Here is a 23,505-nt window from a genome sequence, read left to right on the forward strand (position 1 = left end):
ACCATGAGCGGGAACCGCCGACGAAGACCACGAATGAAGAAGCCGAAGTGCACCTACGATTGGACGCACGGATAGACGGCCGTGAGGGAGCTGAGAAGAGTCGGCCCCTTGATGTGCAGTACCTTGCACTGGAACCGACACAGACCGTTGTGGGTGGTCTGATTATATACCCTCCGGGCTCCTCCCATAATTACGGGCCACCATACTGGCCCTCTTATATACATTGCAGAAATAATCTAAAATTATTCTTATACTGTATCTGCATAAAAAAATTCACTTAAATTTTATTGTGTTTTTGCATCATTAAACAGTACAATTAATGTTTCAGAATGGCACACTAAACTTACCAGAGTAGTCTCCAGTTTGGGCCCACCATCATCTGCAACTACTGTCAGGGAGTAAAAGTCTCCTCTCTCTCGATCTATCAAACCTTTCACTGTTATGGTACCCTGCAATTACATAATGGTTGAAAAATATGAGATGACCTAAATCTCATTTGTATCATTGGGTATTATTGCAAGCTATAATATGTATTTATGACGTAAACTTGTACTGCTCTCAAATCTTGTTAAAGAACGTGATCACCATAAAGATTTTACAAATGACAATAATTATCTATGAATTCTCTGCTGATACATGGAACTCAGATCAAAATGACAAGATTAAAAAGTAACCCATTAAAAGCTAAAATAACAGCTTTTGCTTTAATATTCAGCCTCAGTTCAGAGATTTCTCCCCCAATACTTTCTCTACTATTAAAAGTCATAAGTCTGATGGGCACCCTCATACAACTCGCTTCCTTGGAACCCAGGTTGTGCTGGTCCTGACCTGGATAGTGAAAGAAGAAGTAGCAAAGTGATGAGCACATCTCTCTATCGCTCTGCTTTTTCTTCCTATCAGCATTGTTCTTGTTAACTTATTAACTTGTTTTTAGCTAGTTAACCTATTGGCTATTGTGCTGCTTCTTCCTCTCACATGCCAGCACTGCTGTACAGGGTCTGCAAGAGACTGAAACCAAGTTAAATTCAGGTACTTTAAACAATCTATTTAATGATGCATAATGACTACAGATTTGTACTATTATAACTGCCTAGAGTTCAGCTACAGTATATACATAAAGGGTCAATTCACAAACATGTAGAAGTTTAACTGTTCAGTATTTTATCTCATAATAATTTCAGCATGCCCGAGATGATGTCAGGTATGTTGAAACGCGTAGGGAGGAACCTGTTGTGACATCACAATGTTCGATACTGTAAGCAACTGGGAACCTTTTCTGTGTACAGCCGCAAATTTTAAAATGACAAGCGCTTTTTGTTCGGAGGATATGTGAGTGATAAATTGTTGTATTCAAAAAATATTCAAGTTTATATGGAGTTATGCTATGTGGTGCCTTTTTGTTTGTTCCTAATACATGCTTTGTGGATTATCTAATCATTGAGGTGTGCAGCGATTTTGCCCGTGATGGTTCACTAGCACTGAGGATCCAAGGAGAGTGTTACATTATAGGCTTCTATTGACCATCTATAGTGGAGGGTCAATATTATCAGGTAAGCCTTGTGGTGATCACTGGGTGGAGGTCTGGACACAGCACACTTTTCTTCTTGAAGTCATTATCACACTATTGATTCACAGAACTTATCACGGAATGAAATTGGATCATTGGAACGGTTGTGAACTATTATTTCTTATTTTTCATTATTTTTCTTTCTCCTATCAATATATGATAAGTGGTCACATGTGTTAGCTTGACATTTTTATTTTCTACAATTAAATTTAACCTTTAATGAATTGGAAAAAAATAAATGTAAACAATAATATTAGCAAATAAGTCACAGCAGAGAAGATACCACACAATTATACTTTAGTGACTTAGCCTAATGAATGATGCTCAGTTTATTACCCCCAATAAAGAGAAATTTAAAAATGGGCCAAAAAAAGAACAGGTCCTGTTCTCGCTAGGTGACTTGCTGCCAGTTGAGTCTTTTTTCATATTTTAACCCTCTGGAGACCTAGAAAGACATGACCCCTTAAGATGACAAAATAACTATAAAAGTATTCAGTTGTTTAAGGTTTTACTCCAATATAAAATCTTGTATTGTAGAGCTCAGAACAATGGAAAATTGTGTCTAAGACTTAAAAAAAACTCTTCCATGTTCTGAATCCTATAGCACAATGACTCTCTTGTCCCAGATTCAAAAAAAAAAAAAAATCCCTGATCATTTGAAAATATTTAATACATACTTAATTTTTAGTACTTGTCCTACCTTATAACCAATGTTTGTTTGCCAGTGGCATAGCAACTTAAAGTTACTAAGTTTTTGGCTTAAATATATTTTTTCAAGTGCACAATAGCTGCAAACAAATTGGATTATCTTACCTTGATCACAGTGAGGGTTATTTAATAAGAGAGTGCAAAATCTGGTGCGGCTCTGCATAGAAACCAATCAGCTTCCAGGAGGAGCAGAGTCTGGCTAACGTTTCCATCAGCTCTAGTAAATAAACGTTGATAAATGCTGACTTGTGCTGTGTGACTAAAGCTGGCCATAGATGTATCGCATATTGGCTGCTTTAGCAGGGTTTGCCCAGAATTCAATCTGTCTATGGGTAGACTGGTTGTACTGAAGTCGATCCATCAATCAACTTCAGTACAACCAGTCTGTCAGATTTTTTTTGCATGCAATTACTGCAGTGTGGGTCTGCTGGTGTTAATATCAGATAAGATAAGGTTTCAGGCATTTTTGAGACATAATATAAAGTACATAAACCCTAATGAAAGGTAATGCACAAAACACATTATTAAAAAAACTGTTTGGATCAGCAACTGTGAGTTAATGTATCCATGGTATTAAAAAAAAAAAATCTGTAATGCAAGTAAAAGTATTGTCAAGTATAAATAAATATCCTACGTAAACGCACAAAGAACCTGCATTTTCAAAAACCTTGATTAAAACATACTCCTTACATATATTGCAGATCTATTAATCTAATGTCTACTTACTGTGATTTTATCAATCTTGAAAAGAGCCAGAGCTTGGGCATTTGTGTTCTGATCAAAGCGGTATGTCAGCTGGTTCAAGTTATCAATAGACCGGGCTTGTACCCTAAGTACTTCTGTGCCCGTAGCAATGTTTTCTAATAACACAGCCTCATAGGTGGAGTTGGAGAACTGAACAACTTCATCTGGTTCATTCATCAATGTGATATATACAGTGCAGAAACCCCTGTTGTATGGAGGAGCCTGGTCTGTGGCTGACACATTCATAGTGTAGCTGATTTTTGTCTCATAATCCAAGTAATCGATTGTGGTTAGAAGGCCCGTGCTTCCGTCAATCTCAAACTTTCCATCTGAGCCTGCCAGCAGCTTATAGACCACTAGCCCACCATCACCTGCAACATAGTATAAAGCATTTACTATTGCTCCATATATATATATAAAATGATTTCTATGTGAATATTTCATCATTTTAATTTTTTTAAAATTAGTACAATACATCATTTGTTTTCCTTTCACTGACATTGTTACTGCAAAACCAGCTTGAAGCAGATGATGCAGCTTAGAAGGAGGTATAATGTATATTAGAAGGTTGTCAATGTAGTACATAAGCACCTGTCATTAAACATAGAATGATCTCTGATGCATCTTAACCTGACAATGAAATGCAGTACACCAGAAGGCAAGCTGCTTTTGCCCATTGTTACAAGCCTAAAGCCAGTTGATACAGATAATAACCATGGGAGCAAACACAATGTGAACATTCTAAAGTAACCAAATTGTTGTACATAGAAAATAAAAATAAAAATTTAAGCAAAGATTATGATTTACAAAATTAACTGTTATACTGCTCAGTATCAATGATATAACAATGGCGTGGATACATTTTAAATTTGCATTCACTGAGGCAGATGATTCAAACTCTATATGGTATTTTCTCCATTACCTGTGTCTTTATCAGTAGCTCTGACCACTGTAACAGAAGTCCCAATCCCAACTGTTTCACGTAGGCCCAATCGGCTGTACTGCTGTTGTGTGAAGACTGGCGCTTCATCATTAACATCGTCAACATACACAATCACCTGGTAAATACACAACAGAGAAAATTATTTTATTGTCAGCAGGTTAATGAACTATAGTAACAAAATTCATGGTAAGGTAACCCATGGACAGCTCATCTGGAAATTATTATCAGATTGGAAAACAATCATAGGACATGCCTACTGTACTCATCTCGGTGGGTACTCCCGGGCCTACTGATCCCAGGGTAAAATGATCCAAAATACATTTTCCTGGGCAATTGGTGTTGTTACCCCAAGTCAACACCATTCCACTTCCTTTCTCCTCATGTTGGGTCTTTTTGCAGATTTTTGGTCCTTTCGAAAGTGATATATCTCTAGATGACAAGAGTCATGTAATATCCTCAAGGGCTGGGATTCTGTTAAGTGACCCCATATTGGAAGAAAATAGAAGAGGTGGTTGTTGGCAGGTGATTTACCTAGTTCCTAGAATTGAGACAACATGTTCAGGCCTGTGCACATATACATCAACTATCTTACCCTCACAGAACTTCGCATAGGACCTTGATCACTGTTATATGCCTCCACCACTAATACATGAGAAGAGTTTGTCTCTCTGTCCAGAGCCTTGGAGCCTCGCACAAGTAGCCCTGTACTAACATCAATTCGAAAATGATTATAGTTGTTTCCTGCAAAAAAAAAAACAGAGTATACATTACATAGTTCAGAATTGGAGGTCAAGCTAACAAAGCTCATAGTTTTACCTTCAAAATACTATTATGTGCACTAGGCATTTTATTTTCCAAGCAAGTGTACAGGGATGCAGTGGTTAGCCGACTACAGTGCAATGGTTAGTTGCCTACAGTTTACATAGGAAATACCATTTGCACTTTGATGTTTCTGAAGCTGTGTGCCAGCATACTGCAACCTGTATACATACTGTTAATGTAGTTCTGACTGAGAAAATATAGCTAATTAAATCACTAGATAAACACAGATCATTGTGTATTCATACACTAATTACGTAAAACATTTTTTTCAAAGGTAATAAAGTAATTTTTATTTATGCATTCATACTTTAAAGGTTCCAAGTAATTTTTTATTTGGTCATTGCAATGACTTTGGATCTACCATCATACCAAAGTGGAACATGCCAGAAGAAAGTAAGAAAACAATACAATGGGAGGTGTAATGGTCATGTGTACTGGGCTCACGAATAGCTGTGCGTGTGTGTAGCAGACATTTTGTGTTCAGCTATTACATTTTATTTGTCATTTTCTTCTCTGTTTGAAAACCAGAGATCCCGCAGCTTTGGTTCTCTCTAACCCCCCGCTCCAGAACATAGCTATAGTTTCAATGGGCCCCCGAGTAATCAAGAGCCTGGCACTTCAAAAGAAATTGCTATCTCCACTGAGGCTGGAGATCTGGCAATGTCTGCTAGCAATTATCTCAGCTTATCCCTTTCTTGAGGGGATTGGAAGTGACCTATCGTAAAACCATAACAAAATCCTTCAGTTCTGTCACTTGTGATTTGTAGGTCCATTAAATCCATTAGGAATACATAGCATGCCATAAAATGTCTACCAAGAACTACGGTAATTGGGATCATAAAAGGCATTTAGTACTGAGAGGTGACCCTTTCAGAGACCTCCAATTTAACAAAATCGACACATGATTCATAAAATCAGACATGAACATGACACATTAAAATTAAGTATATATTTGAATGGGGGATATCAAATTGAAGCCATAAGCTAGAGCATACAGACGGGGAGATAGCAGTCTCTTACCTCCTGGGTGACAGGCTTATCTGAGATACCCTGTGTTCAATATCCCTGGACAGAAAAATTGAATGCTAAACAATAATCTACTAGAATGCAACCTGTACATATTGGAAGATATTATTATTAGTATAAAAGTGTGTGTGTATGGGAGGGCCATGATACAGTCATAAACACAATGGGCACTCCTCAGCTGTATAATTGGTCAGATGGTCTCTGACAACACCCACGTGCTATCAGAGAAAAACGAGGCTGCTTCTGAAGTTGACGGCTTTTGTTAACATTACACCAAGGAACACCTAACAGGATTTGTGAGGGCCACTGTACCATTTGTGCTTATTCGCTAGATTCTACTGAAACCAGGACATTGCCAGTATTTTCCCCTTTCAACTCTTTCTATATCTCTGTTCTTTTATTGTCTCTTTATTGCTTTGTAACACCCTTTTTTAGTAAATATTGTATTTGCACCATTTTGGCTTTTTTATTATTAAAACGTATTTTGAAAATTGTTGAAACCCTCTAAAGCTTTTAATGAAAATTAAAATAAATATGCTACTGTCGTATAAATCTAAGAATATAACTGCCTGTGTGACAGTATATGTTACAAACGTTTATTCAAAAACCATAGTAGTCATTGCTAAGATTTTTAGTTTCCTTCCCTGTAAAGAAGGTGGTGGTGACAGTTTAAAGGGTTAATTGCTTAATTAACTTAACACAGTGACAGCCACTCTAAGTTTGCTGGCACCGAGATTGCAGGCCCACAAGCTGGAAAATCTTTGTGCAGGGTGTGGCTGAGAGTGACATTGTTCCATAAGTGACAGCGTGGTATGGGATTGGCCACTCCTTTGTCACAAGTTGGTGAGAAGGGCAGGGGTCTGACATCATCTTTCATCACAGGAGGGCCTAGTCAGTAAGATTTTCAGGGGAAGGGGCTAGCACTTGCTGAAGCTTACATAAGTAAGGGAGCATCTGGTAGTGCATACCCTTCAGAATTTCAAGCAAAAGTGTAGTCACCCAATATACCATGCATCAATGTTGGGGTGTGTATAGCATACGAGTGTGCTGTCACCTTGAAAAGTTTATGGCATACATTGTGTGCTTTAGCATTTGGTATCTGTGTCCACTTTGTACAGCTTTTTTCTGGCATTTTTTTTTTTTTTTTTTTTTTTTTAGTGTGCGTGGAGTTTGTTACCATGAAGCTATACAATTCTCCTTCTAATCTTTCTGGTAATGGCTGTCAAAAGAGATTGTATGTGGTCTCTGATTAGGAAAGCTGAAAATAGGGCCATGTGTGGTATAGATAAGATACAAATTCATGAGCTAAAGTGTAAGTTTATGTCAGTTTATGAGATGCAGAAGTTCTATATCTATTCCATGATAAAAAGAAATCCCACATTCACACCTATGTGATATTTATGATTTTGAACTATACATTTTATGAGATAATTAGCTTGAATCAATGTAAAAAATGCACACACGGGATATAGTATTTTTGCAAAATTGCCTTGTATTTTTATGATCTGTTAAGAGTCATTTAGTCAGCTTAGCTGTGTGCTGCCTAGTTTTCTCTAAACATGGAGTGTATTATCTTGGTCACATGCTGTATTCACCTTGCTACAGCAGGGTGCGCTATAGAAAACTTTATTTGGTAAAGTGGTTGTAAGCCCTTATATATCCACAGAAATTAAACAACACTTCCTACATAAATTGTAGCTCTCCATCTTCTCTTCATCTATTCCAAATGCTGAATTTATAAGCTTATCTGAGAGTTCAGAAAAAAGGGGGCGGAGAGCTGAAGTTACACTCTGCAGAGCTCAGTGAGGGGAGGTCTGGGAGTGGATTGGAGGGAAGAGACACACCCCCTTTTCACACAGCACACAGGAACAGAGTTGAGGCTGTCAATCTGAGGTCCCTCCCTTGTCACCATTTTTCTCTTGGTGTCAGGAAAACTGTCAGAAGTGATTCATGCTGATAGCAGCAGACAGGGATGAACCGAACCACCAGAACATGCGAACACACAAATAATTTGTGCGAACACCGTTAAAGTCTATGGGACACAAACGTGAAAAATATCAAAAATGGTAATTTTAAAGGCTTATACGCAAGTTATTACCATAAATAGTGTTTTGGGACCCGGGTAATAGCCCAGGGGACATATATCAACGCAAAAACAAGTTATTAAAATGGCTGTTTTTTCATGGAGCAGTGATTTTAAGAATGCTTAAAGTGAATTAATAAAAATTAAATATTCCTTTAAATATCGTGCCTGGGGGGTCCTTTTAGTCTGCCTGTAAAGTAGCACATTTTTCACATGTTTATAACAGTACCGCAGCAAAATGACATTTCTAAAGGAAAAAATATCACTTAAAATTGTTCATGGCTGTAACGTATTTTGGAATCCTGGCAAAATACATAAAAAATCATTGAAAAAAAAATGACGTGAGTTTGCCCCCCCCCCAGTCCAGTACCAGGCCTTTGGGTCTGGTATGGATATTAAGGGGAACTCCACGGCAAAAAAATAAATAAATTGCGCGGGCGTTCCCCCCCAAAATCCATACCATGTACCCATTCACATGGGGGGGCGGGTTCTGGGGGCCCCCTTGTTAAAGGGCGCTTCCAGATTCTGATAAGCCCCCCGCCCACAGACCCCCACAACCACCAGGCAAGGGTTGTGGGGATGGGGCCCTTGTCCCCATCAACATAGGGACAAGGTGCTTTGGGGGAGACCCCAACGCACTCTCCCCATGTTGAGGGCATGTGGCTTGGTAAGGTTCAGGAGGAGGGGGCGCTCTCATCCCCCTCTTTTCCTGTGGCCTGCCAGGTTGCATGCTCGGATAAGGGTCTGTTATAGATTTTGGGGGGGCCCCGTGCAAATTTTTTTATTTTGGCACGAGAGACTGGCATTTGTAGTCAGTACTCTCCATGTTACTGGGAGGAAGGATTTTCCCCTTCGCAGATTATGATCCTGCAACCACCAGTTTAGGTTTAAGCGTGTCCTCTTCTGTTCTAAGCCAACAAGATGTCTTGTTGTAGAGGCCTGGAATGGAACTGGGAATAGGGCACTGCCTTGAAAGAGGACACCAGCCTCCCTTGAAGACTCATACACAGATCCTTACGGGTGGCAAAAAGTAAAACTCTGCGCCCCTTTTGGGTACAGGAACCTCTACAATCATTCCTTGATGCACTAGGTTATGTAAGAGCTGAAGCAATACAGTAAGTATTTTTGGAGGAACCGAGGGAACATTGGATCTTAGAAACCTCTGAGGGGGAAACCCTGCAACTCCATCTTGTAACCGTGGGATATAGTTGAGGTGACCCACTCATCCTGAACTATTGTTCTCCAAAAGTCCGCAAGTGCAGCAGCCTCCCCCCCCCCCACCTGATAGAGTGGGGGTGTTGGGTTTAGAAGAGTTTTGGACTCAGGGCTTTTTATGGCCCTGGCCTTGCGGCTTGCTCCTGGCTCTAGCTCCCTGTTGGCAGTGGAACTGCCTTGGCAGAGACACTTGAGGAAGCAGTCCCCGAGGTTTTAAACGAGGGACACCTGGTGCTTTCCTTCACAGGAAGTAGAGAACTCTTCCCTCTGCAAATCTTTTGGATATATTTGTCCAAATGATCACCAAATAAACGTTCCCCTGTGGAAGGGGAAACCTGCCAATAACTTTTTACAGGGAAGCTCAGCTGACCAGTAATTAAGCCACAAAAGTCTGTGCATATGTACAGGCAAAAGAGCAACGAGAAACCTGCTGTATTGAATCTTTTTTTTTTTTTTTTTTTTTAAAGAGTATTTATTGAGAAATGAAACAGACATAACATTACATATGCAACAAAGGTAAGTGCAGTACAGTAGGACCATCATCGCAGATGAGGTGCGCGAAGAGAATTGAGAACAGAGTAAGGCTGCAACATATTAATCGTACATCACATATTGTATCAAAAGAACTAAATAGCAAGTAATGACTCAAGTAAAAAAACAGAGCAGCAAACTGACAGTAACTGGATGGATCCTGAGGCAAGAGTTTGTTGCGATAGCAATATAAAGTTAACCAAGAAAATGACATTTCCCAAGATTAAGTAAAGAAAAAAGAAAAAAGAGAAAAGGGGGGGGGGGGAGGGGAGGGGAGGGAGGGACACATACAGGAAAAGGCAAGCGGGGGGGGGGTGAAGGAGGGGGAGAGAGCAAGGAGCCATGGGTTCTCGTGTCTAGTCCCAGGGGCGGGGGGTTCCGTAGGGTATTTCCTGGGGGTAGTGGGTTGTAGAGAGCAGATTAGACATTAGGGGGGGGAACTGACCCCCCGAACGGATGAAGGAGCGCCATAGTAGAAAAAAGTGTATTGTTCCAAATTGGTAATGTCCACCGGGGAGAGAGTGGTCAATATGAAGGGAAGCCACAGCGCAAAGAAGCGAGACTTCGCTTTTTCGTCCCGAAAATTTGCGTTGCATCGGTCCTTGTAGAGGAGTGAAAGGAGGTCTTTCTGCGTCTGATCGACGGAGGGGGGGAGAGAAGAAGTCCAGCATTTTAGAATAGATTTCCTGGCTAGTAGCAAGCAGAGTAGAGCCCAGTCTTTGTGGGAAGGTTTGCAAGGCGTGCAGTTGGGGGGCACGAGGCCACTGGTGGGAGACCACGGAAGTAAGAGGGGGTCCCAATAACCAAAGATGAGGAGGAGGGGGTCCTTTGGCAATTTCAATAAGGTTACTTTGAAGATGTAGGCGAGTATCCGGTCCCAAAAAGATGAAATATAGGAGCAGGACCAGAAGCGGTGAGCCAGCGAGGGCCTGTTGAGAAGACAGTGGGGGCACTTGGTGGTGTCCTGATCAGTGGCAGATGGAAGGAAGGGAAGGTATGCCCTATGGGCAATTTTCAGTTGCGATTCTCTCCAAAGTTCGTTGGGAGTTAGGCGGTAGACTTTGTTGAGACCTTGCAGAATTTTGTCCACTAAATCCGGGTCAGGAAAGTCTTTCTTCCAGTTGGCGACAGATGAAGATGTCAGTGGGGAGGAGTATCGCTGGAGCAAGGGTTTGTAGATGTCTGATATTTTGTAGGTATCATCCCTGAGCAGACGGTCCAAGAAAGTTAAGGTGAAGCGTTTACGTTCCTCTCTGCAGATGTCTTTTAAGTAGCTGATACATTGCCTATAATGAAAGGCATGGGCTGGAGGGAGGGAAAACCTTTCTGCTAGGAGAGCAAAAGGCAGAGGGCGGCCAGAGTCCAGGTCACAAAGTGTAGCAAAGCTGATGATGCCCTTCTCTTTCCAGAGGTGGAATGGCTTGTGGAGAAGGCCAGGGGAGAAAGTAGGGTTCCCCTGTATCGGGAGGTGTCTGGAAACAAAAGGGGGAAGCTTGAGGCACTTCCTGGTTTCTCTCCAGGCTATGGCAGTGTCCCGGAGTAGGAGATTGTGTTGGAGCAGTGGTGGTACCGATTTCCACCGGCAGTGGAGGAGAGCTGTCAACGAAAGTGGAGAGACCATGGCGGCTTCCATAGAGTAGTTGGAGTATCTGGAGGATTGGGATATCCAATCCAAACCAGTGCGTAACAAACATGACAAATTATACAATCTTAAGTTAGGTAAGCTAATACCCCCCTCGTGTCTGGGAAGATGCAACTTTTTTAGGGCTATACGTGGGCGTTTGCCCTGCCACAAAAAGGAAGAAAAAACTGATTCCAGAGTCTTGATGTCCTTGTGGAGAAGGAGCAGAGGGATGGTCTGGAGTGGGTACAGTAGCCTGGCAAAACTAACCATTTTTAGAAGGTGGCATCTTCCCAGAAGCGAGAGAGGCAGATCCATCCAGTTCACCATTTCCTGAGAAATTTTTGTGATCAGGGGGGGGTAGTTAAGGTGGTAAAGGGAGGAAGGCAATTTTCCAATTTTAATACCAAGGTAGGTGATGTGGGAGCTAGCGGTTGTGAAGATAGAGTGTTGCGTCCAGGGGGGTTTACGATGGGAGCCTATCGGGAGGATTTCACTTTTGCTGTAGTTTATTCGAAGCCCTGAACAGGATCTGAAGACGTCAAAGACCTCTTTAATGGTAAGCATGTCGGAGGCAGGGTCCGACGAAAAAATGAGCACATCATCAGCAAAAAGGGAGGTGCGCAGATCATGTTGGCCTATGCGGATACCGTGAAGGGGGGCTTTGTGTGATAAATATCTGGACAGGGGTTCTAGGGCGATATTAAAGAGGAGAGGGGAGAGTGGGCACCCCTGACGAGTGCCCTTGTGCAGGTGAAATTCATCTGAGAGAACACCAGCTGCAACTAATTTAGCTGCAGGGGAAGAATACATGGCTTTGATAAGGTGGCAGAAGTGACCCTTGAAGCCCATTTCGGATAGAGTCATAGAGAGCCAATCAAAACTGACATTGTCGAAGGCCTTCTCCGCATCTAATGTTATAATGGCAAAGTCCCCATCGGGGTTGTTTTTTGCATGTTCCAGGGCGAGCATAACCTTACGGATGTTCAGGGTGGCGGTTCTGCCTTTCACAAAGCCAGATTGGGCAGGGTGAATTAGGGAGGGAACGATGGCAGCTAGTCTAGTGGCTATTATTTTGGACAGTATCTTGACATCCAGGTTGAGGAGGGAAATCGGCCTATACGAGCCTGGTTCGAGGGGGTCCTTCCCCTTTTTGTAGAGGAGTTTGATAACAGCCTGGTTCCCAGAGGGGAGATATGGACCACCGGACCAGATGCCATCATATACCTTGTGGAGTGTGGGCTCTGTGATGGAGGAGAGGGTTTTATAGAATTCACTGGTGAAACCGTCGGGACCTGGAGCTTTGGACGGGGTTAGTGTGCGGATCGTGGAGGAGATTTCGGCGAGTGAGATGGGGGCATTAAGGGTTTCTAATTGTTCAGAGGTGACTTTAGATAGGGGCACACTATCTAGGAAAGAGCGGGCAGAGGCATTATCTATAGGGTCTGGAGCGTAGAGGGCCGTATAGTAGTTTAGCATCACCTTGTTAATTGCTTGTGGGGTGGAGTGAAGGACACCCTTCGTATCTTTAAGAGAGGTGATGTGCGTCGGGTGGAATGCGCCTTTGCACAGCCTCGCTAGGAGTTTACCCGCCTTATTGCCAAATTTATGGAGCGTTGCGTCGAGTTGAGATCTTTTAGTGCGTTCGAGTGTGTCCGCCCAGGTGTCAAATCCTTGCTTGGCTGCCTGCCATTCGGCTCTATTGTTGGGGGAATCATTAGTGGAAAGGGATCTTTGGGCTAGATGTAGTCTAGCGCTGGCGCGTTTATAATGGGACAGGGCGTTTCTTTTGAAAGAAGACGCATAGGAGATGATTCGGCCCCTGAGAAACGCTTTACCAGCATCCCAGAAGAGGTTGGGGGAATCAGAGTGTGGGGAATTCGCTTCCGAGTATTCACGCCAGGATACCGCCATAAAGTGTTGGAAGTCAGGATTATTGTGGAGGTAGGAGGGGAAGCGCCATAGTCTAGGGTGTGGTGGGAGATCTAAGTTGTCAAGTCGAATTACGATCGGGGCGTGATCAGAAATAGCAATGTCAAGTATTTCTGCTTCAGACAGATTAGGGATGAGATCGTCGGATCCGAAAAAATAGTCGATTCTCGAGAACATGTTATGGGGGTGGGAGTAAAAGGTGTATTCCCTGTCTGCCGGGTGAGATAGGCGCCAAAGATCACGAAGATGTAGGGACTCCATGGTGGAGGCAAAAACGGAGGTGGCAGAGGGAGCGCTTTTTGACCTATGTCGTGGGGGAGGGGATCTGTCGTCTACGTGGTGTAGGATGTCGTTGAAGTCACCGCCGACCAAATGGGGGGTTTGGGTGAAACGAAGGAGCCAGGAGGTCAGACCGCTATAAAAGGATTTACCAGGGTTATTGGGAGCGTACACGTTAGTGATCACTAGGTCTTTGGTTCCCAGGCGAATATGCACTGAGAGGAGTCTGCCCTGAGAATCTGAGTGTGTGGACAGTACTTCGCAGGGGAGGTTTTTATGTATCAGCAGGAGAACACCCACCTTACGGTTAATGGCATCTGAGCCTAGGACCTTTCCAACCCAGAGTTTCTGCATGTGATGAAAGTCTGGAGCGGATAAGTGGGTTTCCTGCAGGAGGGCAATATCTGTTTTCAATCTTTTTAGGTGCCGTAGGACTTTCATTCTCTTATTGGGCGATCTGAGGCCTTTCACATTCCAGGATATTATGTTCATGTCAGGGGGGGCGAGAAGGGGAAATGGGCCGATGTTGTATATTTAACGCTAGCCGGTGGACCGAGTCGGCCGGATTGTAGATTGAATAGAAAGAACCCGGTGTGGCAGTGGAACCCGTAAAGTGTGACGGACAGAGGGGGGACGTTGTCTCCGATAGGAGATAGGGGGGGAGCAGGGGGGATGGGGAGTAAACTTAAAAACATACATAAACAAAAACATTGGAGCGAACTTCGCTTTTTTCCGCATGGAGTCACTGTGTAGGCCAGCCCCCAGTGCACGACCCAAGGCATGGAGCAAAAGCACTCGGGTGGGAGTATGAGCGAGGTTAAAAGTGCTAAGGGAGAGCCAAAAAAGAATACGTGCCATGGTACGGCGCTAGTCATGCACAGTGAGTCCAGAGGGAGCACAATAACTTCATAAGTCATGTAAGGAGGGAGCTTCGTATATACATGTAGTTTAAACATTTTAGGATAGAGACCCAGAAAAGCAGGGTAGTCTAAAGGGGGAGCATATATATAAAAGAAAATGTGGACCGTAAAAATATACGTAACAGAAAGAGCATATAAAAAGCAAGTAAACACACAACGGTACTAGTGTAACCATAAAGTACAACGTATAGAATGGCCGCAATAGCGGCAGGGCCACGTCTAAGCGAGGACAGAGAGTCAGTCGATGTAGAGGTGGCCAAGAAAACAACGGTGGTGTGACTGCTACATAGGAGCATAACTTGGTACAAGGCCTAAGAAAAAGAGAAACCGGGTAGACATCAGGCAGAGCATCAACCGTGCCTGATCGGATGAATTAAAACTAACAAGGCAACTTACAAGTATGTCGGACCCGGCAAAAGGGACACCGGAGAGGTGAGCAGAGGAGGAAACAGGGAGACCGCCATGACCTCACCGAGGGGTATCACGGGGATGGCGGTCCGGGGCAGAGGGCCTGAACCTTTTGGGCGAGTCTTTCCGTGGGCTCCTTTGGTCCAGGGAGCGGTTGAGCGATGATGATGACTTGGATGGGGTGTGGGGGTGCGATTCCGAGTGAAGAGAGCGTAGAAATGCCTCCGCTTCGGAGGGATCTTGAAAGGTCAGCTGGTCGCCGTTCGGAGCTTTGAGGCGCAGGACAGCCGGGAAGGCCAGGGAGAACTTGAGTTGCATTTTGAAAAGTTACGAGCACACCTGCTGGAATGCTTTCCTCTTCTTGGAGACCTCGATGGAATAATCGGCGAAGATCAGGACCTTGATTCCATCCAGTTGAAGAGAGCGGGTCTGTCTGAACTTCTGCAGGATCAGGGCCTTGTCAGAGTAATTGAGGTATTTTGCAATTATGGGTCTAGGGGATTTGCGTTCAGGTGTGGCGGGACCCATACGGTGGGCCCTCTCTACCGTGCAGGGGCCCGGGAGGCCCAGGGCTTCTGGGATGCGAACCGCGCAAAAGTCAGATAATTCGGAGGTCTGAAGCGACTCAGGGATGCCAACGAATCGCAAGTTACTCCGTCTGGCCCTATTTTCCAAGTCATCGAGCTTCTGCAAGATGTATTGGTTTTTCCTGTCCTGGGAGCGTTCAGTGGCTTGGGCCTGGTATAATTCCTCCTCCATGTCTGACACGCGGTGTTCCAGGTCGTTTAGTCTGGTGTGGTGTTCGCCTATTTGGGCCTTTAGCTGTTGCATGCCTGCATTTACGGCCTTTTCCACCGATGCAGAGATCATGGGGGATAATAGAGCAGCCACGGCCTGGGCAATGTGTTCCGTAGTGGAATCACCAGCAGGGGCTGTGGGGAGAGTGCCCTGGGATGGAGGAGCTTGAGAGGTCAGTAGGGGTTGTGCAGAGCGAGGGGAGGATGGGTCACTGCTCACCTCCATGTCTGTCGTGCGCTGCGAGGAGAAGGTAGCCGAGTAGGCCAAAGCCGGGGCCTCAATTTGCGGCCGCGCCGCGGTCGCGGGCGGCGCCGCGTTTGTTCGCGCGCCGGATTTCTCCAGAAACTTGTCCATGGCTACAGAAGGCTATGGCAGAGGTGGATCGGTGGTTTCCCAGCCGCTCGGCCGAATTTATAAGCCGATTTCAGGGTCGCGCTGCGGGAGCTGAGTGGAGGAGCAGTCACTCCATGCGGCGCCGGAACCGGAAGTGATGTATTGAATCTTTTAAGGCAGGGATATCCAATTAGCGGACCTCCAGCTGTTGCAGAACTACAAGTCCCATGAGGCATAGCAAGACTAACAGCTACAAGCATGACACCCAGAGGCAGAGGCATGATGGGACTTATAGTTTTGCAACAGCTGGAGGTCTGGTAATTGCTTATCCCTGCTTTAAGGCATCAACAGCAAAACACAGCGCTCAAGGAATATCTGTCTTATTTTCAGCCGGTTCATCCTCCCGGTTAAGCCTGTCCGGCCATATATCCTGGTCCTTCATGGACTGGCAGATACCAATTGCTGCAACAGCTGGCTGAATAGCTGAACTGGCCAAAGAAAAGGAAGCTTTTAATAATGACTCCAATTTCTTGTCAACAGGGTCTTTCAAGCTCTGTGCATTATCTACCAGACAAGTTAAGTTCTTTTTTAAGGAAGAAACTGCTGCATCTACGGCTGGCATGGTCCACTTCTTAACCACTTGCTTACTGGGCACTTAAACCCCCCTCCTGCCCAGACCAATTTTCAGCTTTCAGCGCTGATGCACTTTGAATGACAATTGCGCGGGCATACAACACTGTACCCAAATGACATTTTTATCATTTTTTTCCCACAAATAGAGCTTTCTTTTGGTGGTATTTAATTCCAGCTGGGAGTTTTATTTTTTGCAAAAAAAATAAAAAATCATGTTTAATAGTTTGTTATAAAATTTTGCAAACAGGTAATTTTTCTCCTTCATTGAAGTGCGCTGATGAGACGGCACTGATAGGCTGCACTGGTGGGCACTGATAGGCTGCACTGGTGGGCACTGATAGGCATAGTTAAGGTGGCACCAATAGGCACAGATAAGGTAGTTCTGATGGGCACAGATAAGGCGGCACTGATGGGCACAGATAAGATGGCACGGATGGGTGGCACGGATGGGTGGCACTAAGGGGCACTGATAGATGGGACTGATGGGCACTGATAGGTGGCACCGATAGGTGGCTCTGATAGGTGGCACTGCTGAGCACTGATGGGCGGCACTGATGGGCACTGGTAGATGACACTGATGGGCACAGATATGTGGCACGGGGGTGCAGCACCGTTGTTGAGGCAGATTGCGGGCACTGATGGGTGGCACTGATGGGTGGCACTGCTGGGTGGCACTGACGGGGGGCACTTATTTATTGATGAGGTGGTACTGGCAGGGGGCAGGTGGGCACTGGCAGGGCTGGCCGTGATCGGGACTGATGTCCCGATCACGGCCGCCGGTGATCGGCTCTTTTTTTAGCCGATTACCGTCTCCGTTGTATCACATGATCAGCTGTCATTGGCTGACAGCTGATCACGTGGTAAGGGGTCGGGATCGACCCCTTGCTCGGATCCGTGATCAGGCGAGTCTCATAGACTCGCCAATCACAGAGTGCGCCGCGCGCGCCCCTCAGGGGGTTTGCAGGCCGCTCGTGCACGGGACTACGTCAATAGACGTAGTCCCGGCAAAGGAGGTCCGCGCTGTAGCCGTCATTTGGCTATAGAGCGGATCTCAACTGGTTAACAAACTTTTCATCCATGGGATATAAAAGGGAAAACCTCTAAGCCCTTGTACATTCTGACAACCAAATCCATTGGATTTTGTCTGACGGATTTTGTCTGAAACTGTTGCATACACACGGTCGGACAAAGTTGTCGGAAAACCTGATTGTACATAACGTGATGATGTTATTTCATTATGACGGGACTACGTTCAGGCTAGTAGCCAATAGCTTTGGTCTAGGAATTTGATCTGAGCATGCGTGGCACTTTGTCCGTCGGAGTAGGCTACACATGATCGGAGTATGTCCGATCGGAGCATTTTGTCGGTAATTTTTACCGGCAAGTTGGAAAAGTTGGTCCGTCGGATATTCCGATGGAAACAGTCCGATGGGTACCACAAACAGTCAGAATATCCGACAAAACGGTCTGATAGGACACATTCTGTCGGAATCTCCGACCGCTTAGGTCTCCGAGGGCTTAGGAGGAACAAAAATCCTGTTAGGATGTTCCCAATCAGCATACACCACCTGTTCCAACAGAGGGTGTAAGGGGAAAGCCTGTGCAGCCTGAAGAGGCCTCAAGGACCCCAAAGAGGACCAGGGGTAACCTCTGTAACAGACAACTTACCATCTTGGCAGGAGACTGGATCAAAAGCCTCTGTGACTGAGAGGCAGACATCAACTGGATATCTTCTTGTCCAGATTGCTCAGAAGCAGACTCATCCGCCAGGCCCTCCACAGAATCCTGAGCTTTTAGCTCTTCACCATCCTCAACCCATGCCTGCCCCGAACTAGGAGGCTCCAGGGAGAGGGCCGGTCATGCTTCTTGCCACCCTGTGGGATGGAGGCAATTATACCAGCAATTCTGTGCTCTAACCCGGCTAAGGCCGAGGACAGTTCATGCTTGGTGATAAAGGGTGAAGCAGCAGCATTGACTGTAGGCACAATACCAGATAGGTGCAGTGGCTCAGATTGCCCGGAAGCCTCTGGTTCTTCAGGGGATACAACACTAGTGATACAACTAGGTTCATCATGAACTACTGACAACATAGGTGTGTAGTGTTAATCCCGCTCCTCTTTTTTGAAGATATTTACTAGCCACAAAAAAAAAAAAAAAAAGAGTACCTGGGTGTAGTATTAACACACCTCAGAAGGGAAACCCTTTAATAGGGGCTCAGAAAGCCCCTATGCAACAATCCTGCTAAGCACCTTTAGCCTGCCAAGCAACACCTGGGGACACCTCACGTGACCCGGGAAAGAAGAAATTAATTGCTGCAAATGCCTGGTTCAGAGCCTGCTCTGTGTCCCACAGATGCCTTCTGGAAGCAACACATGCTTGGTATACACCACGTATACACCACTTAAATGAGCTGGCTCTGCGCCAGAACATTCTGCGCATGCACGTGCCTGTTCCTGGCAAACGGGCATGGCCATATTCGCGTATGATGTGAATCTTCATGCACCCGGCCAGATAAAGGCTACGGCACATGTGCGGCAAAGCCATGTGCGCCATGGCCACCAAACTGCTGAGCCCAGCGGCGCTCTTGCGAACTCACATGCGCCATGGTGAACCAAGGCAAAATGGCACACCCTTGTGTACCATAATACAGGTAAAAAACAGCCAGACACAAGCAAAAAAGAAACACTGCAAACACCCACAGCTAGCCCAAAACTCCCCCATATGGTCACCGCACACAGGTGTCCAGCCTCTAGCTAGCTTGACTGATTGTTACAATTACTGGGACACCCTACAATAATAGATAAAGGGGATTCACTTACCCATCCAGGCACAGGGCAGCTTAGAAACTGTCATGAAATGGTCCACCCGTTGGTGGCGCTGTTGATCTCTTGGGTTGCAGTACCAGTGTCCACCAGCGGGTGTCTTCTAACACCCAGGGCCTGTAATAAGAGGACATACCTCCTGGTGGCACTATTGGATCCCTGGACTGTAGTACCAGCGCTCACCAACGGGTGTACTCCGGCAGTGTGGAACAGACAGCACCTGCAGCGATCAGCTGTTACGTGAGGGTAATCAGTAGTCTTATAAAGACCCAGCAAGCCCTAACATGCTTGTCTCAGTATCACACTCTCTTCATGTAACCTGAACCTTTGGACCTGAACCTTTGGACCTGAACCTTTGGACCTGAACCTTTGGACCTGAACCTTTGGACCTGAACCTTTGGACCTGAACCTTTGGACCTGAACCTTTGGACCTGAACCTTTGGACCTGAACCTTTGGACCTGAACCTGTACTTTGTATTTTCCTGACTTGTCCCTTCCTGATTCTTAGCCCATCCTGGACCCGTCCCTCTTGTATCCTGCTACCTTGATCCCTGCTCTGCAGCCCATCCATCCGTCCTTACACTTCTACTGTTTTCCCGGTGTTTGACCTCGGCCTGGCTTTCGTTGACGTCACTGGTAGTCCCATTTATTATATATATATATTACTTGTTATGGTTGGTAGTGCACTGTTTGTTTTCATTTTCCTTTTTATTTATAATAAACACGTTTGTTATTGCATTCACATGCGTTTGGGTTTCCTCTGTGCAGTCCACACAGTCTGGTCTAATCACTCCCTGACAGTATACTGAGACCATTCCTGACCAGACGTGGCTGCATTGAGGAACCATCCCGACCTGTTAGTCTGCCAATATGGATTTCAATGAAATCTCGTATTATTCTCTGCTGGCAGAAGAGAATGGTGAATATTGTCGCCAGCTTCTAAAGAGGTGGACTAGTGACCGGCTGATGGAGACCATCCGATCAGCTCATTCCCTGGTGGATCAGGGCTACATGTCATTTGAGGATGTTCAGCCCTTAATCCAATTATGTGCAGAGCTAGTACTGACATGTAATTCCAAAGTAAGTGGTGATTTTTCTCCCCCCTTCAATTTGAGCCAAGTTGTATCTTTGGTATGGTTGTTAGAGGATGACCCAGCCTATTTCATGGAATGTTATTCCTCTTGTCCTCAGCAGGTGCTGTCTGATTGCATCCATTCAGTGCAATCTCTGGTTAGTCAGGCTGTGTGTGAATCAGTGTTTGTTCAACCTGTGCTACAAGCATGGTCAGATCTCCTGCGTTTAGCTAAACCACAACCTTCCAGCCCTGTCATTAACCACCTGCCTTCCCAAGTATCTACCTCCTCATTGCCTATGGCAACCTCAGCTACAGCCCAGTCTACTCCACTTCCTACCAAATACTACTATCCTGTCACCAAGTGTAGCACCTATCCTGCCTGCAACCCACCTGCCTCTTCTCATCCACCTGTAACAGTCCCACAAAACCCTCCTCCTGCCACTGTTCCTTGGTCTTCCTTTTGCCCAGACACTTTGATTTCTCACAGCCCTGCACCTACATACAAAGCTGCAGCGGCTAAGTCAAAAAAGAAACGAAAATTCTTTCCGACCTGCACAATCCTGCCAGTAACCCAACCCGCCTCCGCACCAACCGACCCGGTCCAGCTTGCATGCATGCCAGTTGTATCCGGTGGCCCACCTAAGCCTGACGTTCCAGCTTGCCAGCCTGTTGTCCCACCTTGCCAGCCTGATGTCCCACCTTGCCAGCCTGATGTCCCACCTTGCCAGTCGGATGTTCCAGCTTGCCAGCCTGTTCCAGCTTGCCAGTCGGATGTTTCAGCTTGCCAGTCTGTCCCACCTTGCCAGCCGGATGTCCCACCTTGCCAGCCTGATGTCCCACCTTGCCAGCCTGATGTCCCAGCTTGCCAGTCGGATGTTCCAGCTTGCCAGTCGGATGTTTCAGCTTGCCAGCCTGTTCCAGCTTGCCAGCCTGATGTCCCACCTTGCCAGCCTGATGTCCCACCTTGCCAGCCTGATGTCCCACCTTGCCAGCCTGATGTCCCACCTTGCCAGCCTGTTCCAGCTTGTCAGTCGGATGTTCCACCTTGCCAGCCTGTTCCAGCTTGCCAGCCTGATGTTTCAGTTTGCCAGCCTGTTCCAGCTTGCCAGCCTGTTCCAGCTTGCCAGCCTGTTCCAGCTTGCCAGCCTGTTCCACCTTGCCAGCCTGTTCCAGCTTGTCAGTCGGATGTTCCAGCTTGTCAGTCGGATGTTCCAGCTTGCCAGCCTGTTCCAGCTTGCCAGCCTGTTCCAGCTTGTCAGCCTGTTCCAGCTTGTCAGCCTGTTCCAGCTTGCCAGCCTGTTCCAGCTTGCCAGCCTGTTCCAGCTTGTCAGCCTGTTCCAGCTTGTCAGCCTGTTCCAGCTTGTCAGCCTGTTCCAGCTTGCCAGTCGGATGTTTCGGCTTGCCAGTCGGATGTTCCACCTTGCCAGCCTGATGTTCCACCTTGCCAGTCGGATGTTCCAGTTTCCCAGCCTGTTGTTCCAGTTTCCCAGCCTGAAGTTCCAGTTTCCCAGCCTGAAGTTCCAGTTTCCCAGCCTGAAGTTCCAGTTTCCCAGCCTGAAGTTCCAGTTTCCCAGCCTGAAGTTCCAGTTTCCCAGCCTGAAGTTCCAGTTTCCCAGCCTGTTGTTCCAGTCTCCCAGCCTGTTGTTCCAGTCTCCCAGCCTGTTGTTCCAGTCTCCCAGCCTGTTGTTCCAGTCTCCCAGCCTGTTGTTCCAGTCTCCCAGCCTGTTGTTCCAGTCTCCCAGCCTGTTGTTCCAGTCTCCCAGCCTGTTGTTCCAGTCTCCCAGCCTGTTGTTCCAGTTTCCCAGCCGGATGCTCCAGTTTCCCAGCCGGATGCTCCAGTTTCCCAGCCGGATGCTCCAGTTTCCCAGCCGGATGCTCCAGTTTCCCAGCCGGATGCTCCAGTTTCCCAGCCGGATGCTCCAGTTTCCCAGCCGGATGCTCCAGTTTCCCAGCCGGATGCTCCAGTTTCCCAGCCGGATGCTCCAGTTTCCCAGCCGGATGTTTCAGTGTCCCAGCCGGATGTCCCCGCTACCCAGTCTGCGGAGTCGGGGCCCGCTACCCAGTCTGCGGAGTCGGGGCCCGCTACCCAGTCTGCGGAGTCGGGGCCCGCTACCCAGTCTGCGGAGTCGGGGGCCCGCTACCCAGTCTGCGGAGTCGGGGGCCCGCTACCCAGTCTGCGGAGTCGGGGGCCCGCTACCCAGTCTGCGGAGTCGGGGGCCCGCTACCCAGTCTGCGGAGTCGGGGGCCCGCTACCCAGTCTGCGGAGTCGGGGGCCCGCTACCCAGTCTGCGGAGTCGGGGGCCCGCTACCCAGTCTGCGGAGTCGGGGGCCCGCTACCCAGTCTGCGGAGTCGGGGGCCCGCTACCCAGTCTGCGGAGTCGGGGGCCCGCTACCCAGTCTGCGGAGTCGGGGGCCCGCTACCCAGTCTGCGGAGTCGGGGGCCCGCTACCCAGTCTGCGGAGTCGGGGGCCCGCTACCCAGTCTGCGGAGTCGGGGGCCCGCTACCCAGTCTGCGGAGTCGGGGCCCGCTACCCAGTCTGCGGAGTCGGGGCCCTCTACCCAGTCTTCTGAATCAGTGTCCATTAATTGGTCTGTTAAGCTTGTGCCCGTTATTTGGCTTGCCGGACCAGTGCCTGGTGTCCAGCTCGCTGAGCCGGGGCCCGTCACCCAGCCTGCTGGGCCGGGGCCCTTTACTCAGCTTGCTGAGCCAGTGCCTGTAATCCAGCTTGCCCTTGCAGTACTTGCTGTTCGGCCTAAGGACCCAGAGATTGCTGCCCAGCTCAAAGACCCAGAGCCCTTGCCCGCTGTCTGCCCTGACGTGCCCTCATCCATGGTGTGGTTTGAGGCCATTAACTGTGGACAATTACACCTAGCTGGAGCGTCCGGAGGCCGCTCCTTTGAGGGGGGGTACTGTCATGAAATGGTCCACCCGTTGGTGGCGCTGTTGATCTCTTGGGTTGCAGTACCAGTGTCCACCAGCGGGTGTCTTCTAACACCCAGGGCCTGTAATAAGAGGACATACCTCCTGGTGGCACTATTGGATCC

The 23,505-nt window shown here is 46.8% G+C and overlaps 1 protein-coding gene across 2 annotated transcripts in view; it reads right to left on the minus strand.

Annotated features, from left to right (window-relative positions):
• The window catches only part of CDH23 (cadherin related 23), a 1,769,196-nt gene that overhangs the window by 331,702 nt on the left and 1,413,989 nt on the right, over positions 1-23,505 (minus strand). For both annotated transcript variants that reach the window (XM_077454574.1, XM_077454575.1), the window contains exons 29-32: positions 4,555-4,703; positions 3,942-4,077; positions 3,002-3,390; positions 348-449 (exon numbers count right to left, since the gene is read on the minus strand). In XM_077454574.1, coding sequence (XP_077310700.1) covers positions 348-449; positions 3,002-3,390; positions 3,942-4,077; positions 4,555-4,703 — 776 coding nt within the window. The remainder of the gene's footprint in view (positions 1-347; positions 450-3,001; positions 3,391-3,941; positions 4,078-4,554; positions 4,704-23,505) is intronic.

This window comes from Lithobates pipiens, unplaced genomic scaffold, assembly GCF_037356315.1.
Source record: "Lithobates pipiens isolate NorthernLeopardFrog02 unplaced genomic scaffold, aLitPip1_a1.2 Scaffold_25, whole genome shotgun sequence".
NCBI lineage: Eukaryota > Metazoa > Chordata > Amphibia > Anura > Ranidae > Lithobates > Lithobates pipiens.